The 22,337-nt window shown below is 26.8% G+C and overlaps 4 protein-coding genes across 7 annotated transcripts; 2 read left to right on the top strand and 2 right to left on the bottom strand.

Moving 5' to 3' along the window:
• Nucleotides 1–606: 606 nt before the first annotated feature.
• LOC122637858 (peroxisomal membrane protein 2) lies at nucleotides 607–2,658 on the bottom strand. Its single transcript, XM_043830336.1, has 6 exons — nucleotides 2,245–2,658; nucleotides 1,720–1,871; nucleotides 1,502–1,597; nucleotides 1,235–1,382; nucleotides 1,039–1,158; nucleotides 607–961 (listed from the first exon to the last, which is right to left on the bottom strand). The coding sequence occupies exons 2-6, from the start codon at nucleotides 1,815–1,817 to the stop codon at nucleotides 860–862; spliced, it is 564 nt and encodes a 187-aa protein (XP_043686271.1). The 5' UTR covers nucleotides 1,818–1,871; nucleotides 2,245–2,658; the 3' UTR covers nucleotides 607–859.
• Nucleotides 2,659–3,267: 609 nt separating this feature from the next.
• On the top strand, nucleotides 3,268–8,518 carry LOC122637843 (DNA excision repair protein ERCC-6-like). Of its 2 annotated transcripts, XM_043830297.1 has the most exons (16): nucleotides 3,268–3,308; nucleotides 3,577–3,675; nucleotides 3,915–4,144; nucleotides 4,219–4,586; nucleotides 4,682–4,753; nucleotides 4,814–4,943; nucleotides 5,028–5,180; nucleotides 5,249–5,376; nucleotides 5,489–5,643; nucleotides 5,709–6,023; nucleotides 6,092–6,289; nucleotides 6,363–6,509; nucleotides 6,609–6,719; nucleotides 6,827–7,030; nucleotides 7,101–8,022; nucleotides 8,117–8,518. In XM_043830297.1, exons 1-16 carry the CDS (start codon nucleotides 3,306–3,308, stop codon nucleotides 8,281–8,283), a joined length of 3,402 nt encoding a protein of 1,133 aa, XP_043686232.1. In that variant the 5' UTR covers nucleotides 3,268–3,305; the 3' UTR covers nucleotides 8,284–8,518. The 2 variants fall into 2 exon arrangements, with proteins under 2 accessions (XP_043686232.1, XP_043686233.1); XM_043830298.1 differs by lacking the exon at nucleotides 3,268–3,308 and having other exon boundaries at nucleotides 3,439–3,675.
• A 512-nt stretch (nucleotides 8,519–9,030) lies between these two features.
• LOC122637850 lies at nucleotides 9,031–11,319 on the bottom strand. 2 transcript variants are annotated; one of them, XM_043830314.1, is made up of 6 exons: nucleotides 11,026–11,319; nucleotides 10,670–10,826; nucleotides 10,224–10,597; nucleotides 9,684–10,143; nucleotides 9,405–9,614; nucleotides 9,031–9,323 (listed from the first exon to the last, which is right to left on the bottom strand). In XM_043830314.1, the coding sequence occupies exons 2-6, from the start codon at nucleotides 10,786–10,788 to the stop codon at nucleotides 9,113–9,115; spliced, it is 1,374 nt and encodes a 457-aa protein (XP_043686249.1). In that variant the 5' UTR covers nucleotides 10,789–10,826; nucleotides 11,026–11,319; the 3' UTR covers nucleotides 9,031–9,112. The 2 variants fall into 2 exon arrangements, with proteins under 2 accessions (XP_043686249.1, XP_043686248.1); XM_043830313.1 differs by having other exon boundaries at nucleotides 10,670–10,906; nucleotides 11,026–11,318.
• A 673-nt stretch (nucleotides 11,320–11,992) lies between these two features.
• On the top strand, nucleotides 11,993–21,624 carry LOC122637845 (zinc finger protein 37-like). 2 transcript variants are annotated; one of them, XM_043830305.1, is made up of 7 exons: nucleotides 11,993–12,394; nucleotides 18,061–18,177; nucleotides 18,247–19,638; nucleotides 19,746–20,030; nucleotides 20,244–20,474; nucleotides 20,646–20,827; nucleotides 20,953–21,624. In XM_043830305.1, exons 1-7 carry the CDS (start codon nucleotides 12,260–12,262, stop codon nucleotides 21,395–21,397), a joined length of 2,787 nt encoding a protein of 928 aa, XP_043686240.1. In that variant the 5' UTR covers nucleotides 11,993–12,259; the 3' UTR covers nucleotides 21,398–21,624. The 2 variants fall into 2 exon arrangements, with proteins under 2 accessions (XP_043686240.1, XP_043686241.1); XM_043830306.1 differs by having other exon boundaries at nucleotides 20,923–21,095.
• The last annotated feature ends 713 nt before the right edge of the window (nucleotides 21,625–22,337 follow it).

Genomic DNA, 22,337 nt, shown 5'->3' on the forward strand with positions numbered 1-22,337 from the left:
TAGTACAAAAAATTGATTTGTGTCCTACAATATTTTTTCTGAGAACAATTATAAAGAGTACTTTACACAGTCCTAAATAACATTAGTTCATTGTAATGACTGATACAATTTATCAAATATATTTGTCAATTGCAGTGGTGACCATTACCATACATATCTATATTATCTATTGATTATTCTTTTAAGCCTTTAAAATATTCCAAATATAATACTTCATTTAATAATATCTTTTTACCTATAGCATCTTTTGCAGCTTAATTTGGATCTGATATTTAGTTAACTATATTATACCATTAAAACTTCTCTACTTATTACGAACATATGCTTCCTTTAAGGATCAAAATAAAAATAGATAGGTATCAATATATATAATTTTTCTCATTATCCTGAAATACACCACTAGCTTTTGACAGCAATATTTGCTGTTTACAACTTAACTGAAGCAACTGTTATTATCATTAAAAGAAAACAAATATACAAACATATATATATATACACAACATTATATATATATGTGTGGGTGTATGTGTGTGCGTGTGTCTGATAATACCTGATCATTCCTGTAACATATTCTGTATTGTTGTTGTGTGATTAAATCAAAGCTTGAACATTAGAATTGTTTATTATTTACACCAGTAGCCACTTTTATTTGCAAACAACTTTGCACAATATAATAACTATTTCATGAAATACATCCCAAATATTAATTTAAACTATCTTTATATTTTTATTATATAATTAATGTAAAAATATCTGTGTGTGTGTGTGTATTTGTGTGTGCGTGTTCTTTTTATTTCGATTATTTAATTTTTTTATTTTTATACATACCAATTAAAATCAATAACATTAGATTAACATATTACTTCTTTGATTTCTTATCAGTAACAGATGCTTTTTTGCATTCATTAGTGAGATAAATTGACCATATAAAACTGATTAAATCTAATATTAAAACGCGTAACTAAAAGAAAGAAAGAAAAAAGATTATTAAACTATTGTCTAAAAAAATTAAATATTAAATTTAAATTTTATGCATACCATTGAGGGAACATATTTTACATTGATAAATTGAAATAATGTTAAATATTTGAGATTGGCTAGAAGAACGGGCCAGTAAAGCTTTTGTAACTGTTCCTTTGAAGCTTTGTGAGATTTACCCTGGTAATAATGAAATTATACATTAAAATCATTCTTCAGAAATTATATCAATCATTCATCAGTCAATCAAATTTACCTCTAATCGAGCAAGTATGTATAACGTTAGTGCTTGGAAGCAAGGTGTATAAATCAATCTTTCTATCAGAAGCAAAGTCAATGGATATTTTGTCAAGGAACGTGTATATAAATAAAAATAATGTGGTACAGAACCTCCTAATAATAATCTGTAACATATTATTATATATCTCTATCTATGTCTTAGATATTAAAAAAATGTTATATATATATATATATATATATATATATATATATATATATATATATATATAATTATGTATGTTACCCAAAAAGACCAAATGCAATAAGTCTATCTTCATCTATAGATTTCCTCCCAGTTAACTTCTGGTGTATTAAATTTCCCAAAACATTAATAATGCAGCTACAATAAGATATTTTTATAAAAATTTTGTACAACGTAAAACTAAGGTATAACCATACTTTGCGAACATATGTGTGCATACATATACGTACATATATATATAAACACACATATAAAATTACCTGGCAATTGCTTTTGTTTTCACCGGATTACTATAAAGATATTGAAAATAGACACTTGCAAAATTGTATATCATTTCCGTTGGTTTTGAAAACGCCATTTTTATATGTATATCTTTTTTTTTATAGTAGTATGCGTCTTGCACTGATCCGTACTAGGTATGATGTCGGTACGCATTTATTATACAATTGCATAAAAAATAATAAATATAAATGATAAGATTTTGTCGAATGTTTTGTTAAAAATAGTTAATGAACAGTTGTTACATTATATATATATATATTTATATATATATTTACTATGTTATATTATATATTATTATTATAGTAATAGTAGTAATAATATAAAGTGGATTACTCCACAAAAGAAACTATAAAAAAAATAGTGCTGGGAGAAAAACTTCATAGATAATATAGAAACGAACTCGTCTTTTTGATTTTTATAAAAATAGTATATAATATGAAAATGTATATTCACTATCTATTATTTTTGAAAAAATAATCGACAAATGTATACACTTTACATACATTTACTATCAAACCAAATTATACCGCTGTTCCAGCACAGATCACCGGAAACTCACGTCACCATCAGTAGAGGAAATAAATATAAAAATAAGAGTTTGAATAAAAACATTTTACTAAACTGATAAATAAGGAAAAAGAAAAAATTAAATTAGTTAATTACTTTCATTTACGTCAATACAATAAAAAAGAAAGTAACATAATCATTCAGCCTTGAGAACTTATGATTCTTAAATTATGAATCTAAATGCTTATTAATGTGTTATACATTGCTTACAGAATTTCTACGTCTCTAATCTATAGAATATAAAAAATATAAAATTACAAATTTTTCGAAAATTTAACAATATTTTAGAAACTTAGATTCATTGTCATGACAAGCATCATGACACGCATTTCTCTGTGTTTGGAATAAATTATCAGTAGATTGTCACGGAACACATGCACCATTCAAGTGTGTATATGAAATCAGAGTGAAGATATGAGCTTCTACTCTTTTGCCGCAGATTTCGATGGGCGCCACTGTACACAATTTTTCTTTGCAAAAAATATTGAAAAAAATATTTACACCAACAATAAGAACAATTGCAATTCTTGATCGATTTTTATGAACAAGGTCTCGCTTTAAAGACGAAGGTCTGATTTAGGATCCCACTTTTTCGAATTGTTGAAAAAACTTTATATTTCTGAATAAAATATTCTCGAAAAAATACTATTCTTTAACATGATTTTTTTCAAAGAAAATAAAATTTTTTCAAGAATTCAAAAAATCAGAGTCCTAGATTAAATCTTCGTCTTTAAAATGAGACCCTGTTTGTCAAAATCGATCAAAAATTACACATTTTCTCATTGTTGACGTAAACCATTATAAACCAGGAGTGATGAACAACCTTAAAGGATTATGCAAGCAGTCATCAACGCATTTACTATACTTCGAGAATGTTTTCATGAATATTAATATAAAAGCAAAAATACAAATGGCAATCGTGATTGATAAATTAGAAAAACTTTATTAAGAATGAAATTTGATATATAAAATAAAAGTTTTGGAAAACATTTTATTAATGGTCATTAATTTTATTTGATATTTATTATTATATAAAGAAATATTTACGTAGTTTTTTTGTAAAAGTAATTTTAGATTACATTATGTTTATGGTTCACCGGTATCTTATATATGTATATTTACATTGTCGAATATACATATGTACATAAAAAATTTCATACAAGTCCTACCTCTACGAGTTACTTCAAATTTTGAAATAAAGTTCAATAAAAAAAATCTTAGGTTTTTCTTTACTATTTATTCTATTAGAATCTATCTTTTCTACCCAGTGCACTATGGAGGATTGTTATGTACCAATAAATAAATTTAATGAAAAAGAAACGTGGAATGAAACTACACAGGACTTGGATATTAATTCGTCGATTAAGGTTAAGTTTATTATCTAACAAATTATAAATTGAACGTTTTTAATTTTTATTATATTCAATATTTTATACTTACATTTATGTATATTCAATTAGTAATTTATATCACATAAAAATTTATACGTATTATATTATATTGCTATTATAATAGTGAGATTATTTGGATTCGTTTTGAAATAATCATGTGATTAAGTACATTGTTTCTTGAAGTACGTTAAAGTATTTTTATTTCATTTTTATAGATTATATCAGTGAAAAGTGAAGAAAGTATTTTTCAAGAAGCATCAAAAAAGATAAAAGAATTATCTGAATTACATTCAGGTCAATCGAAGTTACGAGATAATGTATTAATCAATGATATTGAAATAGCTATTACTGATAATGATGAAAAGCCGTTACAAGATCAAGTTAAGATTGGAGAAATTACACCATTTCAAGCAATTGAGAAGCATAAGATAAAAAGTCAAGAAGGGTACATAAAACTTTTATATCAATGGTATTTGATAAGATATAATAAAATAAAAATGAATTTTTATATATTTCTAGAACACTTAGCAAATTGTCGAATTTGTTTGATCTTCAAACGTATTTTCAAAGACAAGCTGAACTTGCCAAACAAAAAAAGCATTTGAAGAAATCATCAAAATCGTTAAATAATGATGAAAATAATTTAGTACCAAATAAAAAGATGAAGATAGAAACTTATAAACCATTTAAGTCAAGGAATAATAATTCTAGATGTTGTTCCAGTCAAATAAAAAGAAATTCCATTAAAAATTTAGCTAGTACTTCTAATATAAGCGAGAAAGAAGATATATCTATAAAGTGCGACGTTAAAGACAATGCAACGTCTGATGTTGAGCTAAATCATTCTGAAAGTGAATATTTTCCTAGCGATGATGAAGGAGAATCTGGTAAGTTCTCTATATATATTTAAAAACAAAAACTTATAAATTACTGATTATAGTAAAAAGATCAATGAAGTTATATATAATGTGTTATCGTTTAGATATGGAACAAAGAAGATCAACTAAGAAAAAACGTAGTAGTTCAAAATTCAAATGTACTAGTACAAAAAAAAGTATGTATTATGAATATAAGAGATGCGGTCTTCATTTTTTTATATGATTTGTATTTTTAGTATTAGATGATGGAGATGAACAGATTTACTTATTAAGAATAAAAAAAAATAAGAATATGAAAAATGAATCTGTACATATGGTGGATAATCTATTTAAAGTACCTCAATCTATTTGGAAAAGATTATATAGGTATATAAAATACCAAAAATATAATAATTAAAATAGAAGTATTCGAAGGGATAAAGAAATATAATTTGTTAATTTTTTCTATAGATATCAAAAAGTCTCAGTCCAGTGGTTATGGGAACTTCATAATCATAATTTAGGTGGTCTATTAGGAGATGAAATGGGATTGGGCAAAACAATACAAGTTATTTCATTTCTAGCTGGTTTGGATTGCAGTGAATTACTTTCTGATGGTGGAAGGTAAAAATTTACATAAAATTTATAGAAAATTTTATTTAATGGTAGTTTATATTTATCTTAATGTGTAGATTTAGAGGATTGGGACCAACGTTAATTATTTGTCCAGCAACTTTGATGGAGCAGTGGGTAAAACATTTTCATGACTGGTGGCCTATTTTAAGAGTTGCTGTATTACACCAATGTGGAACGTATGATGGCAAGCATTTTAAAATATAAAGAATATTATAAATATAAATGTGTATGCGTGTATGTGCATATTTTGTGCTGTATATTTTTCAATCTAACGATATTTTTTTATTTGTCCTTAGTGAACCCTGAGATTTTAATAAATTCTTTAGAAACTGGTGGTATACTGATTACATCATATTCAGGTATGCTTAAACACGAAGATTTACTTACAAATACTCAGTGGCATTATGTTATTCTTGATGAAGGGCATAAAATAAGAAATCCTCAAGCAAAGGTGAATATATAGTTATGTTGATATTACTATAAAAAAAAAGAAATTGTTAAATTTAATTGTTATAGATAAGCAAAGCAGTAAAAAAATTTTCTACTCCACATCGTTTATTATTAACTGGTAGTCCCATGCAAAATTCATTAAAAGAATTGTGGTCTTTATTCGACTTTATCTTGCCTGGTAAGTTGGGCACATTACCTGTATTTTTAGAGCATTGTGCTGCTCCTATAACTCGGGGTGGCTATGCCAATGCTACATCTCTTCAACAAGCTACAGCATTGCAAATAGCTACTATGCTTAAGGAAGCTATTACACCTTATTTGCTTAGAAGAACTAAAACAGATGTAAAACGTCATCTTAACTTGCCAGAGAAAAATGAACAAGTATGTTTATTATACTTGTGTTAAATAATTATATCAATATTAGATTCTTAATTTTATTTTCGTTCCAGGTATTATTTTGTAGTTTAACAGATGAGCAGAGAAAATTATATAAAAAATATCTATTATCAGAGGATGTATCGTTTGTCTTACACGAGAAAAGTTCCTTTCAAGAAACTGGAAGATACAGAGCTCGTTTGTTAATAGCCTTGTCTGCGCTTAGGAAAATATGCAATCATCCAGACTTATACCTTTACACAAATCAAATGGTAAGATTATAAATAAATTATTATATAAAATTTGTAAAATTATTACAATGAATATGTTCGTATGAATATGTAGGATTCTGATGAAGATATCGATTTGTCAGAAGATTTAGACAAATTTGGGTACTGGAAACGTGCAGGAAAAATGGTTGTAGTACAATCTTTACTTAAAATATGGAAAAAACAAGGACATAGAGTATTGCTATTCACTCAAGGAAGACAGGTTTGTATGTGTTTTATTTTTTATATATTATATTTCTTATTACTAAAAATTTAACATATGAAAATCTCTATACGGAACAATAAATTTATTTTGTTTCAGATGATGCATATTTTAGAATCTTTATTACAACGAGAAAATCATTCTTATTTAAGAATGGATGGCACTACACCAATGTCACAACGTCAAGAAACAATTTATACCTTTAATAATGTATGTAGAATAATTCATTCTCTCTCTGTCTTCTCTCTTTCTCTCTCTCTCTCTTATATTTGATGTTGATAATAATACAAATAACATTATTCTTTTCATGTTTAAAGAATACCTCATATTTTATATTTCTACTAACAACACGTGTAGGAGGATTAGGTGTAAATTTAATTGGAGCAGATCGTGTAGTTATTTATGATCCTGATTGGAATCCTGCAACTGATGCACAAGCAAGGGAACGTGCTTGGAGAATTGGTCAAAATAAAAATGTTACTATTTACAGACTCATTACTGCTGGTACAATCGAAGAAAAGGTAACACAAAATCTACGTTTTTTATAATAATAATAATAATAATAATAAAAGAAACTCTTTTGTGTTACAGATATATCATAGGCAAATTTTTAAATTATTGCTTTCAAATAAAGTTTTGGATGATCCAAGACAGAGAAAAATTTTTAAAACGACAGATTTAGTGGAACTATTCAATCTAAATGAACCTATAAACGGGGAATCTTCTGAATCAGATCGATTGTTTAAAGATTCTAAATTAACACCCAATTCGCTAAAATTCTCTTCAAATAAAATTAAAAAAATGAGGAAGTTGGCTTCGACTCTTAGTAAAAATATAAGCAAGCAGGTGATTACAAAGAATCTTGAAAAAAAAATAGACGATTCACGTGTAGATCCAGAGGACAATATTAAGATTGCTCGTAAAATAAAAACTAATAATTTACGTAATAATGAAAATAATTTAACTGCATCCAAAGAAGTTTATCCTATTAATGTAGATTTGAATGTGACTAACGTTTCTTCTGATCACAGTAATAATAATAATAGTAATAATAATATTGTAAGTACTCAATACAATAACATGACACAACTTGATGATACAAATATTGAAATAGATGATCTTAAAACTGATCAAATTTCTAATACAAATTCAATTTCCAAAGTAAACCATTTAAAAGAGAAATTAATGAATAAAGAACAAATATGTTTGTCTGATGCAAATGTGGATAATACAGAAGATGATAATATTTCAGAAGTTAGTCGATTAAAATCAAAGATGACAACTGAGTTTTTTACTGACAATATTAATGAAATAAAATTGCATGATAAACCTAATAACAAACATCAACAGAAAAAAAAGAAATCACGCACTGAAAAGCATAATATTTCTGCTTTGTTCGAAGGCGAGCATGTATCTTATTTGATTGGTCGACGTTTAGTTAAATCACATGTCGAAGAATCTACGCAAGTTTCTGACGATGAATATGTGTTAAAAAAATTATTTGCTAATTCGAGTAAGACATATCGCACATACAATATTTATAAAACTATAAACTTGTTATTAAAAAACACGTATATAAAATAAAAAGCGAAATATTTTTGTTTCAGCTGTGAGCTCAGCTTTTGAACACGAAGCTGTTTTGTCGAATGCACATCAAAATGTAAAAGATGAAAATATGATGCAACGATTAGCACGTGAAACTGCACAAGAAAGTATGGATTTTGTTCGTAAATCTCGCAAATGGTGTTCGATACCTACATGGAATAAATCCTAATTATAATTATATTATATAATCTTAATTATAATTATATCATATAATGTAGGAATTAAACTTATAATTTAAAATTACTATCATCATAGTACAATTAATCTTTTGTATTTGTATCAGAGTTGCTCTTTTAATTTATTATTATATAAATAAATTCTATACGCGTATATATACAGTTGTATAAGAATATAGTATATGTGTATGTATATATACATGGTTAAATATCCCTTATTTTCATAATTCGAAAAACCATTAAATAGATATTTGAATATGTAATAAAAAATATACATTTATATATTTTCTCTGATCTTTATAATTAAGAAATTTTTTTTATATACTTGTCTTACGGTTTTTCGATTTATAAAAATTTAATACGAAGCGTATCTTGTATAGGGAGTGATTTTTCTTATGTGTGATATAAAAAACAATAGATCCCATTTTTGTTGTGTACTTATTTAAACTTCACAAACTTCCCTTTATATATATATATATAATCATTTAATTTATATAGAAAACCAAATTGTTGTAAAACGTTTGTCTTCATTTATACAAATTAGGTGCTTATATTATTTTTCTTTCTTTTTTCTTTTTCCATTTTTTTTTTTTTTTTTTTTTTTTTTTTTTTTTTTTTTCATTATATATATAAATGTGCTTATCTACTCAACTCAAAAGACTTATAAGAAAATAATGATACAAAAAAAAAAAAAAAATCATTTTTCAAAAATTATAGAAACTATCAAATTAAACGCACTCTTTGAAATATTTAATTTTATAAATTATTTAAATTTTATATTATATGGTCAATGTGTAGGATAGTTCTCAGTCAACAGCAACATTATGAATCGTGTCTCAGAAATTGAGCCAGCGTAGGACCGTCTCTTCCTAATGGATCATCAGGAAACATAACATAATTTCCCACAAAAGTTGGTGCTAATAATCGATTTTCGATAGTATCACGCCATTCTGGCTTTTCTGTGTATAAATCTCTGAACTGATCTAAGGAAACAACTATGCCTTTACACATCGTTGCATATTCCAATATAAACCTAAATAAATATATTGTATACAATAAACAAAGTTAAACAATATATTTCTAAAATTGAAAATGTGAATGTATAAATACTTACCGATCATCATAAGGAGTAATATTTTTACCAGCAATATTTCTACTTGGTGTAAAAACAACTGTTCCTTCCTTCCACAGCTTTTCAAGAAGTGGATGAGAGAGAGATCGTTTATGTTGAGGTACAAATGCCTTAACAGAATGTCCTCTATGTTGAAAATAATCTATCACTAATTTCAATCCTGCTTCTGAGAATGATTTGCCATGTGTATGTCTGAAATATAAAAATGACTTTTGTAAACATGATTAAAATACTTCAAATATAAAATTTACTATAACTCACGCCATCGCAACGTTACAGCCATCAATAATTATTTCTCTTAATTTCTTAGCTTTATTCTGCTCTGCATCATTCACTTTTTCAGCTTGAACATGCTGAGTATTTAATTTTTTACCATAAAATTTTGCACTGATCTTTCTCATATTTTTCTGTGGTTCTACATTAATGGAAAAGTTTGGTTTACAACAATGAGGTAACTGTAAGCCAGGTTTATTAAATAGTAGATCATTATCATCATTAGCTGTCTTATTATGTTCTTCTGGAGCTGATTTTAAACATGTTAAATTACTAGGATCTCCATCATAATCTAACATAAAAAGTCGTGGTTGGTTTTCTTCATCTGAAATATCTTCTTCTATATCTGTTTTGTTTGATATATTTTTATTTGTCGATGAATTATTTATAGATGACCATACCACAACAATATCGTCAACAGATTCATTTAATTTATTATTTGAAGATTCTGAAATAAAAAAATAGATTTAAGTGTAGGTATATTAAAAGATGCTTATAATACTATGATGATTGTATTAACCTACATACTTTCATTAGTAAAACTGGTATGTAAAATTTTAGATTTCATATTTGTTGAATCCGAGACTTCATAACATGATGTATCAAGACTTGAACATTCTATAATACTTTTTCTTCTTAATTTATTATTTTCTGTACTATTCACAATTCTATTCGAAATAGCATGTTCATTAGCTTTACGTAAGCATTGAAAAGATTTAAAAAGTTGACCAAGTGTAGAATGTACAGTTCCTTCTGTATTATTATCTTGAGTGGTATATTTCACCTTTTCACTTTCTTCATTTTCATTGTCACTTAAAACGATTACACTGTCATTCAACAAAGATGATGATACTTTCTGACTTGGTTCAGATTGTTTTGCTTTCTTGACTTGACATTTCTTACTGTAAAAAATATTACAAGTATAATTTTTTAAATTTAGAATTTGTATTATAATATAAAATGTTTTTTATTACCTTTCCTTAATTAACGTTATCAACCTGTCATATGACGCTTTTCTTTTTGTGTCAATCGTAGTTTTATAATTTGATGACTTTTTCATAAGTGTATTTAGATTCTTTTTTTTTCGTGTCATTTTATTGTGCTTAGATATAATAGAACAATTATTTGTTGCTATAAATTTAATAAGCGTATTCACTATTCATATCATCAGACAAACTTTTTGATAATGTTTATATTGTACCAGATGAAAACTATTTGTAATGAAGAAAAATATAATAAAAGAAAAAAATTCTTTAATATTAAGTTATTCCAATATTTAATATTTAGATAAAATGTTTACATATGAAATTTTCTATATTCTTTTACTTACATTAATATTTCAACTGACAGTTAAACTAATCTCAACCATAGGAATGTATATACGCGTTTCAAAATATCTACAGTTCTGAATAAGGTAACTTTATTTGCTGATTCTCTGTTGGTCACTTTAAACTGTAAAAAAACATCAAATTATAACAATGCTTCATCCATATTTTTTATATTGTATAAGTTTAAATAGAATTTTTAGCAATAGTCTTTTATCTTATTTTCTTTTTTTTCATCAAGTGGAAAGTATTACAACTTATTTACGGAAGTAGATTATGCCACCTATGTTTTACATATATATGATTCATTGTTAGATTTACTGTAGGTGCCCAATTTGTGCCCAAAAGGTGAACATTTTTGTTACGGCACTGTTTCGTTACTATGGAAACATAGTAGCCAATCACATTTGATAAAAAGATATATAATACAAGATAATTATTATTTGGCTCTTTAAAAATGAATATGTTATGTTTTTATTTCCTTATTATTCCGGAATTGTATATATGGGTACAATATATATGAAATAAAAAAAAATTAAATCATGTTTACAATTTAGGATAAACTCCCTCTTCCCCCAATAGAGCCAATAAGAATTAAACGAAAAGAACTCATATGATATATATATATATATATATGTATCGTGAAAACAATTTTAATTGATTCTTATATTTAATAGTTATATATAGGAATTATAATTAATAATAAACCGACTAATAAAATATTTATTGATTATATACAATAATTATAATTAATAATAAACTGACAATTATATATGCAATTGATTTGTCTACCATCTTTTTCTCTAGCGTTTCGTGATTGGTTACTACGAAAGAACACACGGCATGTGCTTGACCAATCGAATAATCGGTAATTCTGCTCTATAATTTTATCGCCTTTCATTGGTAGAAATTTATATTTAGAGGAGGAATAAGGCGAATAGTGGGGATAATCAAAACGACTGCTGTGTCGAGCGTGATCGCATCCCCGTAGTCGAGCGAGGATAAATGGTAACGTTAACGTTCCGAGTTTAATTTTTTTTTTTATTTATTTATTTCTTATATATTTCATTTAAACATTTGGAGAAAATGTTTTATGGAATTGATTAGATTGAAAAAAGAGAGGGAGAAGGCAGATGATCGGCATAATTAAGAAATCAGTACTATCGAAAAGTTAGCGTTGTTTTTCAACTAGTTAAGTAGTCAGAAGCGTATTCAGACAGCCTTCAGAGATAAATAAAAATGGAGTTGGAGGAAGAAGAAGCTCAAGTTTGCAGACTATGTGGACAACGTGAAAGCATTTACATTGATGTGTTTGGAGAAGAAGGGACGAAAAGGTTACTCGGCTTGAAAATACATTCAAAGATCAACATTCTGGTAAGTAATATTTGAGGTAAGAGCAACTGTGAATGTATGAGCTATGGGGTCCGGGCCCTCGTTGCTCCTTGAGGGTTAGGGGAGGGGACTAGAAAAATGGCCGTAAAGTAGGGAAACGTGAGAAGTTTTTTGATGTGTGTGTGTGTGTGGGTTGCACACTAATATAAATTATTATAATTAATTACGAATATTGTATCTTTATACATTATTTATCTCGTTGATGATATTTAAAACAATGTACTAAAGCGAAATTATTTTTATTAGCTATAATTCTATTGAATTTATTCATTATGTATAAAATTCTACAATAATAAATAAATAAATAAATAAATAAATAAATAAATAAGTAAATAATATTTATATAGGACAAATTGGCTCTTGTGTAAATTTTAGTATTAAGTCATATATACAATGAATAGAATTATATATGCGCTATATAAATGTTTGTCACATATAGATATAAGTATATCTTATTGTAACCATGTTAAGATAAGATTTCATTGTTTAAACATATAATGGGTATCGTATTTTCTTTTTTCTATAATGTTGTGTCTATAGAGCGGTAGGGTTCAGACTTACATACATATATATATATATATATAGTTTTCTTACCCTTTCACGATTATAGGTATCTTAAAATATCTATGTTTTCTTTTTTTCTTAATTATGAAACTCTTCGATTTGAACTCAGAAACACGATCCTTCTCAAGAGTGCATTACATTCTTAGTACTTAGGTATTTTGTTTAAATCACAGATAGATGAAAAGGATCCTCTGCCCAAGGCGATCTGTCTTCAATGTCTGGGCAAACTCGAATTCGTTTGTGACTTCCAAGAGGAGTGTCTACGCACCCAACAAGTGTTACGCGATCGATACAATCTACCACCCTTAACAGAGATTGTAAGTGAGCATTTTATTTTATGTACTGCTCTACCGCTCTCTTAGGATGCAACTAAAATACATAATCTTGTTTATCTGCCTTATATTTGAGCAAAATATTGGAAGTTTAATGATGTAGGTTTTATATTTTTTATTTAATAAAAAATGCATAATTTTATATATCGAAACTAATTTTTCTTTATAACGTACAGAGTTTTAAATAAGAGTTTATAAATAAGATTAATCTTTCATGCTTTCTTTTAAGTTTTTAAATAGCAAAGTTATTAAATATATTATACGCAAATAAGATGGAAAAAAATTATGATATTACAAATCATGTGAATGGTTCATATATTTTATTTAATTATTTGTGCACAAGCATATTCTTATTAAGGAAGGCATGAAAGTAAATTGTTTTTAAAATAAAAATTGCATTAGATTTGATTCCTGATACCCATTTATGTTTAATTCGATCTATTCCTAGGCTGAAGTAAAGAAAGAAGATGCTATACCAAGTACATCAGCAAATAATAATAATAGTATTGACAAGAATCTTAATTCTTCACCTAGCGAGACTATAAAGGAAGTAGATCAACGTGTTGTTAGAAATCATACAAAATCACAAAGAAATCTAAGAAGTCATCAACACACATTAAAGGATAGTGATGACACTTCCAAAGATCAAACTACTGAAGATAATCAACAGAAAGTGGAAGGATCACAGACCGTTCAACATCCTGAGGTTTCTCATACACGTTGGCTTAGAAGTAGACAAAGTGCAGATGTAACGACTACTCAGAATTCTGCAGATAATGAATCGGACACTCCAATTGCAAATCGTTTAAGAAGTCATAACACTGTTTCTCCAGATAATAATATTCACTGTCGCAATAATACAAATGAAAACGTTGAAAAGCAAAGTGGAAAGCAACAAGATTCTCACACTATTCAAATTCCAACAACAGCACTGAACAAGCTCCTTACTATTGTCTCAGGCTCACCAAATATTGAAGTTTCTGTAAAAGAATCAAGAAATCGCCATAATGATGCAGAAGACATTAGTTTTACTGTAGAATTGTGTAAGAAAAAGTGTGATAGTATAGCTACAGTACGAGCAAAAGTGTTTCCAGATCAAGGCTCGTGTTTGGTAGACACTGCTATTGTAGACTTACTTGAAAATCATAACAGTGTAGAAGCAAATAGTATAATTAGTTCTATTATTAGTGGGAATTCGAAAAATAATTCAATCAAGTTAAAGGACTTAACTGAATTCGAACAGAGACTGGAAAATTCACAAAATCCTGAAGAATTATTTAGGATTGATGGGGAAGAAATACGCGTAGACGATAATGTAGAACACATTGTGGCTGACAATCAAAATGGATATGTTTGTAAACTTTGTAAAAAATTTTATGAACGTAAAGATAAATGCACAGTTCATGTTAAAACTCATCTTGGAATTAAGCAATATACTTGTATTCTTTGCAACGCGAAATTTGTTTGTAAATCTGATGTAATGAAGCATATTAGATGTTCGCATACTAATCCCAGGCCAATACAATGTCCAAAATGTCCAAAAAGATTTAAATCCAAATTTTATTTGACTGAACATGATAATGTCCATAAAGGAATACGACCTTACAGTTGTACGGAATGTGGGCAAAGTTATCACCATAAAGTGTCCTTGCAAATTCATAGAAAATCACACTTACCACCACAAAATCTGGCTTGTGAGTACTGTGGCAAAGTATTTCCATATCGCACGCGTTTACTTAGTCATATCGCCAGTGTTCATTTAAAAAATCGTCGTAATTTTAGATGTCGATTTTGTTATAATCTTTACTCTAGTTTATCAGTGTTAAATGAACATATAAAAACGAGACATGCAACAACATACACTTGTGAGATTTGTAGTAAAACGTTTAAGGTAGCATCTAAATATAAAGCGCATGTACTGCAGCACTCCAATCCTAAGCCCTTTATATGCAATGTTTGCAATAATAGGTACGCATCAAAAGCATTCCTAAACGAGCACTTATTAAAACACGAAGGCTTGAGAAAGCACATTTGCCAAAAATGCGGAGCCACTTTCGCACAAGCTAGTCACCTTGCAGCGCATCGTCATGTACATGGTGAAAAGACACATGCTTGTCCAGAATGTGGAAGAAAGTTTAATAGACGTGATAATATGAAAGTACATAGGAAAAGACATTTTGAAATAAAAAAGACTGATAACAAACAAAAAACTATTTCCAGTACTGATGAAACATCAAGTGCATCGAATGAGAAGTAATAATGATCTTTATATTATGCAAACTCATTTATGAATTATGAATTTTCCAAGTAGAATATTAAATGGTTATTGGAAAATGCAATCTGAGATTGATACATGTATATAAAATGCATGCGTATTATTGTGAAGCTCATTTAGACCATTGTCAAAAATAGAAATAAGTTTTTCTAATATTAGAGATATTGTATACATCATTGAGAAAGAAAGAAAAATAATACTAGGGAAAAATTAGGGAAACTGTATACATCGTTCATGGTATTAGAAATTTACTTTTTTGCTATTGCCTAAATATTATTTGATAGTCATCAACTTGATATGCTTTTGTTTATAATGATGCAAATGTGTCACTGACTTCATTTCATAATTTAGTTTATTATCCTTTACTTTTATGTATTACTATTTGTATATTATGTTATAGTTATGCATTTGACATGTTATAGTATTCTTTTCACATTTATTTGATTATATACATTTAGTTAATAATACGTGTGTGCATAAAAAAATATAGTGAATTTATTGAAGTTGCAATTAAAATGATGTTAGATACTTAAACTCTATATTAAATAACATGAAAGATTGATACACAGTGAATTGGCAAATTTAATATGTGATTTATAGAATATTAATAGTTTGTATTGCAATTTTATAAAATTCATCGCGTTAATAGAATGAAAAAGAAACATTTTTGTTTCCATTAATTTTTTTTTTTCTATCATGCAATAAATTTAATTTAATTTTCAACAAGCTTTACAGTATTAATTAAACAAAAGGAGAAAGATAAATATAGTAAATGGTCTACTTTTTCTTTTTTTTTTTTTACATCTTTCTACATTTACAAATTGTCTGTTTAGACGTTTGGTAAATCACTTGATTTACTAAATCATAAATAGATCAATTATATAGCAATTTTATGTCATATAGATCGCATTTTCTAATATATAGACGAAGATAACGACTGATTTAATTTGGATTTCAAAAAAACATGTAAAAGTTATTTTTTTTTTTTTTTTTTATATTTTTAAATTCTTTTTAATTTTTCTTTAATTTTAATGCTATTTGGTAATTATTATAGTGTATATGATTTTTATTATCACAAAAATTTGTTTTTGTTAGTATTTGTTTGTAATAAAGGTATGATATATATTAGAGATAGTTTTTTTCAACTAAAAAGAAACAATATAAATTTATTTAATAGCAAATAATTGCATATTTCAACATTGTACGACAGGTTTAATAGATTACGATTATTATTAACATTTGGATCACATGTGGTTTAATAACAAAAATTCTCTTTTATAACGCCAAAAGAAACATACAATAGAAATTTGTTTCCAAAGATTGTATTGGTCACGCACTAATGTTTTTTCTATAGCACTACATGATGTGTTCAGGAACTTAAAATTGTATAGTATGTATAGGGCTTCCAAAAAAAGAATACTCTAAATATTAGAGTAGCAGAGTGAAGGAGAAAAGAGAGAAAAAAAATTTTCTATATATTTTTTACGTATAAGAGTATTTCAGATAACTAAATTTTTGAAGTCTTCATAAAAAAATATGGTACATATATATACTATATTTTTGCATATATATTTTATTATATACAGATTATTATATCAAAATAATATGAAACGATGAACTGCCCCAGAATTATACATATAAACATAAAATAATTTATAGATTTTTTTTATAAATTGTTTTATGCACTATGCGAAAAGACACAGTGAAATGTAAGTGCCTTAATAGAGGATTTCTTAGTAAAATGTAATCATAGGCTTGAAAACATAATGAATACAATGTAACAAAGTGATATCTAATAACATTCAAATTTGGAATGATATTTTGATTAATATTGTTATTAAGGAAAAAGAAAACAATAGATTATTAATGCTTCTTAAACAAAAATGAAGAAGCTGCTGCTTCATGTAATAGGATATCATTTTTTACTTATAAGATACATGTGTGTGTATATATAATTATATATTACATATATAATATATGCGCGCACGTACACACACACACACACACACACACACACACATACATAGAATACTTCTCCGAAACTATTTCAGTGATAAGAAAAAATTTCTATTTTATAAAATGTTTATGCAACTTGAAATATTTTTTTGAGAAAAGAGAGTATTGTACTTTTGGCCAATATAAAAAATTATTGGCATGGACATTAATGAGAATATGTTAATGATGCTAAGTAAATAGGAAATAGTGTTTTTTTTTTTTGACAATCAACATGTTTTTCGATTCCATGGCTGTCTTAATAAAGATATAATATTTTGGGGTCTAATATTTGTTTATTTCTTATATGCCTATTAATTATTTATGGAAGAAGATAATATTTCATATGAAATAATAATTTATTCAAATTCTACAAATCAAATTCATCATATGAGATTGTATGTATTAAATCGTACTTAAAAAGCATTTCTATTATAACGATTATTAATTAATAAGTGAAATAAAATTTCTTTAAAATGTTTCAGATTCAACAAAATGATGGATTACCACAAATAGTATGTGTACGATGCTTAGGAACTTTGGAATTTCTATGTGATTTTTATGACCTTTGTCATCATACTCAAAAAAAGCTATTAACTAATGTAAGATATTTAATTTATTTATTATTATGAGTTATATTAAAATTATACATTTTTTATTTTTTTTTCTAGCAAATTAAAAGTGTAAAAGATGTAATCAACGTAGTTCACATAGAAAACGATGCCGAATCTGATAAAGAAAATGCTTTTCCTTCTCCTAGAAAATATCATCAATCAAGTAGTTATAAAAATCGTTCAAAAAGTGAATTAGATCAATCCAATGTTTGTTCAGTTGAAAATTCGAACAGTCTTGTTACTGTAAAACAATCAAATATAAAGGAAGTAAATGAATTAAACGCTAAAAGAAATTGCAGTAACGTTACAAAATCGGAGAAAAGTTTTTCTTCAAACGAAGAATCATTGATCAAACTTTCTCAAAAATCTTCAACAAATGTTAAAATAGATAAAAGTACAATAAGTAATCAGTGTGAAAAAGAAAATAGAATGAGAAAAGTAACATTAAGAAAAACAAGAAGTGCAAGTAATCAGATTCATTCTTCCTTGATCAAAAAAACAAGACGTAAAAGTTATATTGATAAATCCTTAAGTGATTCCCTTAATCTTAAAAGACTCAACAATGTAAAATCAAGAGTAATACCATCTCATGACGATACAAATACAACCAAAGCTGATATTCCGTCCATGTCTAACACTAAAGAGTCTTCCAAAGAATCCTGTATTAGTGAGAATCAATCTATTATTCATTCAAACAAAATAGAAGTATTATGCAATAAAAACCATGATAATAATAAAGACAGTATGGATAATAATAATATGCACGAAGAGAACAAAAATAATTTATCGAAAAAAGTGAAATGCCATTCAAGTAAAAGTAATATGACTGAAATAAAAAAAGAAAATTCTGATGATGTTATACCACATAAAATACAAGTTTTACAATCAAATCAATTTGTGTGGGCTTCTAATGATACATTATTACAGGAACCATATAAGCCAAAATCTGAGAAAGATGAAATTGTATTGAATACAAGTCCTCCACCTGGAGATGAAGCAGAATCAAATCAGCAAATTAACGCAAATTCGATAGTGAATCATATTCACATATCCAAAGCTGCTTCCATTTCTAAATCCATAAGAAATAGTAAATGTCCTGCAGAACAAGTGCAAACACAAGTTTCAAACTCTTCATTAGAAGTACCTAATGAAGTACAATTACAAAGAGAAAAAATACAACATAATTCTGAAAAAAGTATTGCTTCAGAAACATCTCAACAATTAGAGCCTAAGAATAATTTAAATGAACGATATAGAAAAAATGGAAAATTTGGAAAAATTTCTGAATTAATAAGCGACGAACAGAAAATAGAAATTGAGAAATACTATAAAGTAGATATGTCAGTTGTTGATTCTAACATTGTTGAACAAAATCTAACAGTTACTGATAAAAGAACTATTCAGTGTAATATTTGTGGATTAATGTATCCTAGATTGGACAAATGTCAGGTATATATATAACTTAAATTTTATAACATAAATAAGAGAAATTATTATTTTTATTATAATTGATAATATTATATTCATATTGATAATATATAAATTTATACTTTAAGGTTCATATTTGGGCTCATTTAAAAATGAGACCCTATAAATGTACAGCTTGTGATTTTTCAACAGTAACTATAAGCAATGTACGCTGCCATATTAGAAAACGTCATTTAAAAATAAAACCGTTTGCGTGTCATCTCTGCGAAAAACGATATGTCACTGCAGTTCTTTTGGAAGAACATTTAAATACTCATACAGGTGCCCGACCATTCAAATGTAAGATTTGTGATTTTGCTAGTTGTAGTCGTCAAGTATTGAGTTACCATAACACGACACATAAGCCAGTAAAGGTAACGTAACAAAACAAATAAATAAATAAATACTAAAACTTGATCAGAATATTATGCCAAAGAAACGCTTTTAAAATAAAATTTGAGATCTAGCGTTGTAGTCAAAATGATATTATTAATTATTGTAATCAAGTTTTATTGTATATGATGAAATTGTGTTATTTATATGTGTATATTTATATATTTGTCACTAATTGTCTTATTATCAAATAGGATATACATTGCAATGTTTGTGGAAAAGAATTTTATTCAAGAGGGAGAATGCGAGCTCATATGCTTATTCATAACAAAGATAAAGTTGTGATGTGTAAGCTTTGCTCTGCTTATTTATCTAATGAAACAGCATTAGAACAGCATATGAAAAATATTCATACACGTGATTATACATGCAATATTTGTGGAAAAATTCTAAAATCCAGAAAAACATTGCTAAATCATAAAAATGTAAATTTCTTTTATATAGAAATGTTTATTTTATTGTGCGTGTGTGCATGCATGTCGCGTGTGTGTGTGCGTGTGCGTGCGTGCGTGTGTGTGTGTAAGTTTACAATTTATATCTTATTCTCTTTTTTTTTTCACGTTTTAAAAAATATCTTTTATTTTTATTTTTTACAGGTCCATGCAGCTGCTAAATATAAATGTGATTTATGTCCTAATGTATATAAAAGCAGTCATATATTAAAAGAACATCTTTTAAAACATGAAGGCATTAGAAAGTATAAATGTAACAATTGTGAAAAATCTTTTGCTCAACAATCACATCTTGCTGCACATATGGCAGTACATAGTGAAATAAGGTAAATATGATTCATAAAAGAAATTATATAGTTTTTTTTGTTTAACAAATTCCAACTCAATCTATGATAATTATATTTTATCACACATTATTTAGATATTTATTTTAGATATATACATATTTTAGATTCCATTGTCCTGGTTGTAACAAGGCTTTCAATCGTCGGGATAATATGAAAATACATACCAAACGTTGTAAAAGCTTTTTAGCCAATCCTGAATTAAAAAATCTTTTAAAGAACAAAGGAAGGACTAAATATATTAGAAAGACTAATGATTGCGATACTCTTAACACATCTATGAATACAGATAAGAAGAGTAATGGATCATTAATTTCGAAATCTGAAGAGACTGCCAATAATGTGATATCCAAAGATATTAATAAAGAAAAAGATAGTAATAATCAACAGAACATTAGTCAATATGTATATAATGAAAATGTACAAAATAATGATACAATCAGAAGTTTGGAAAAAATGATCGAATTACCTGGATCATCGACTGAAGATTTATATATTTTACAAGAAAACAGTACTGTGATTCAAAATGTGCTGAGATCGGATTGTTTTTAATTTTTTTTATAATTTTCCAAAAAATGTGTCTGTTTATGTAATCATTATTTTATAAGATATTATTATAATAAGGTATTAATATAATTATTAATAAGTACAAATGAGAAACGCGAGACTGTGTGTATGTGTGGTTGCGCGTGCCTGTGTGAAACTAAAATAATATTCTAAAGAGAAAATACATTGAGTTTTCTTTGTTATTACAAAGTAAATAAAATAATCAAAAATGGTAAAAATCATTTTTATAAAAGAAGAAATATGTTATATACATATTTTCTTTTTTGCAGTATTATAATATAGTTTCACATTATTTTTAATTATTATTATATATCAATATTGTATATTTCTATAGTCATATTTTTGCATGTTTTACTATAAACGGAGTATTATTATGCAAAATGTTTATGTGGGAGCAAGCATTTCCATTTTATACAAGTAGACATTCATAACCTGAAGGCCCAATTTTTTTCACGAATCCTATACATATATTATACATAAAAAAGGAATATTTAATTTAATCTTTCATGTTTGTATGTGTGCGTGTGTGTGTATATATAAACAACATAACTTCTTTATACAAATGCCACACTGAGAGTTCACAGCTTTGACAAGAACTATTTTATGAAAAAAACCAAAGAAAATTCTTTGATATATTACATGGAATACAATAATTTGTCACAAGCTGTTAACAAAGAGCGCACTTACGCTTATTAGAAATGCAACACGATAAGACTGATTTATACTGATTTGTAAATGAATTTGTAAGAAAATATGAAGTTCCTATGTAAACTATTAAACTTGAAGAAGAATAATAGAATAATATAATAGTGCTAATAAACAGTGAATAAGTAAACAGTGTTATATTAATACATTGATCGAATAGATTATTCTAACGTGTGTTTGTATATTGTGTTATATACACGTGTGTGTGTGCGTGCGTGCG

Source organism: Vespula pensylvanica, chromosome 2 (assembly GCF_014466175.1).
Source record: "Vespula pensylvanica isolate Volc-1 chromosome 2, ASM1446617v1, whole genome shotgun sequence".
Taxonomy (NCBI): domain Eukaryota; kingdom Metazoa; phylum Arthropoda; class Insecta; order Hymenoptera; family Vespidae; genus Vespula; species Vespula pensylvanica.

What these genes read in the sequence shown, in the direction of transcription:
- LOC122637858 (XM_043830336.1), bottom strand. Translation starts at nt 1,817, where the DNA reads ATGGCGTTTTCAAAACCAACGGAAATGATATACAATTTTGCAAGTGTC. An exon ending in AAAACAAAAGCAATTGCCAG is followed by an intron (nt 1,598 to 1,719) that starts GTAATTTTATAT and finishes ATCTTATTGTAG; the next exon opens with CTGCATTATTAATGTTTTGG. An exon ending in ATTGCATTTGGTCTTTTTGG is followed by an intron (nt 1,383 to 1,501) that starts GTAACATACATA and finishes AATATGTTACAG; the next exon opens with ATTATTATTAGGAGGTTCTG.
- LOC122637843 (XM_043830297.1), top strand. An exon ending in ATATTAATTCGTCGATTAAG is followed by an intron (nt 3,676 to 3,914) that starts GTTAAGTTTATT and finishes TCATTTTTATAG; the next exon opens with ATTATATCAGTGAAAAGTGA. An exon ending in ATTTGGAAAAGATTATATAG is followed by an intron (nt 4,944 to 5,027) that starts GTATATAAAATA and finishes TTTTTTCTATAG; the next exon opens with ATATCAAAAAGTCTCAGTCC.
- LOC122637850 (XM_043830314.1), bottom strand. Translation starts at nt 10,788, where the DNA reads ATGACACGAAAAAAAAAGAATCTAAATACACTTATGAAAAAGTCATCA. An exon ending in ATAACGTTAATTAAGGAAAG is followed by an intron (nt 10,598 to 10,669) that starts GTAATAAAAAAC and finishes TATTTTTTACAG; the next exon opens with TAAGAAATGTCAAGTCAAGA. An exon ending in TACCAGTTTTACTAATGAAA is followed by an intron (nt 10,144 to 10,223) that starts GTATGTAGGTTA and finishes TTTTTATTTCAG; the next exon opens with AATCTTCAAATAATAAATTA.
- LOC122637845 (XM_043830305.1), top strand. Translation starts at nt 12,260, where the DNA reads ATGGAGTTGGAGGAAGAAGAAGCTCAAGTTTGCAGACTATGTGGACAA. An exon ending in ATTCAAAGATCAACATTCTG is followed by an intron (nt 12,395 to 18,060) that starts GTAAGTAATATT and finishes AAAATGTTTCAG; the next exon opens with ATTCAACAAAATGATGGATT. An exon ending in AAAAAAAGCTATTAACTAAT is followed by an intron (nt 18,178 to 18,246) that starts GTAAGATATTTA and finishes TTTTTTTTCTAG; the next exon opens with CAAATTAAAAGTGTAAAAGA.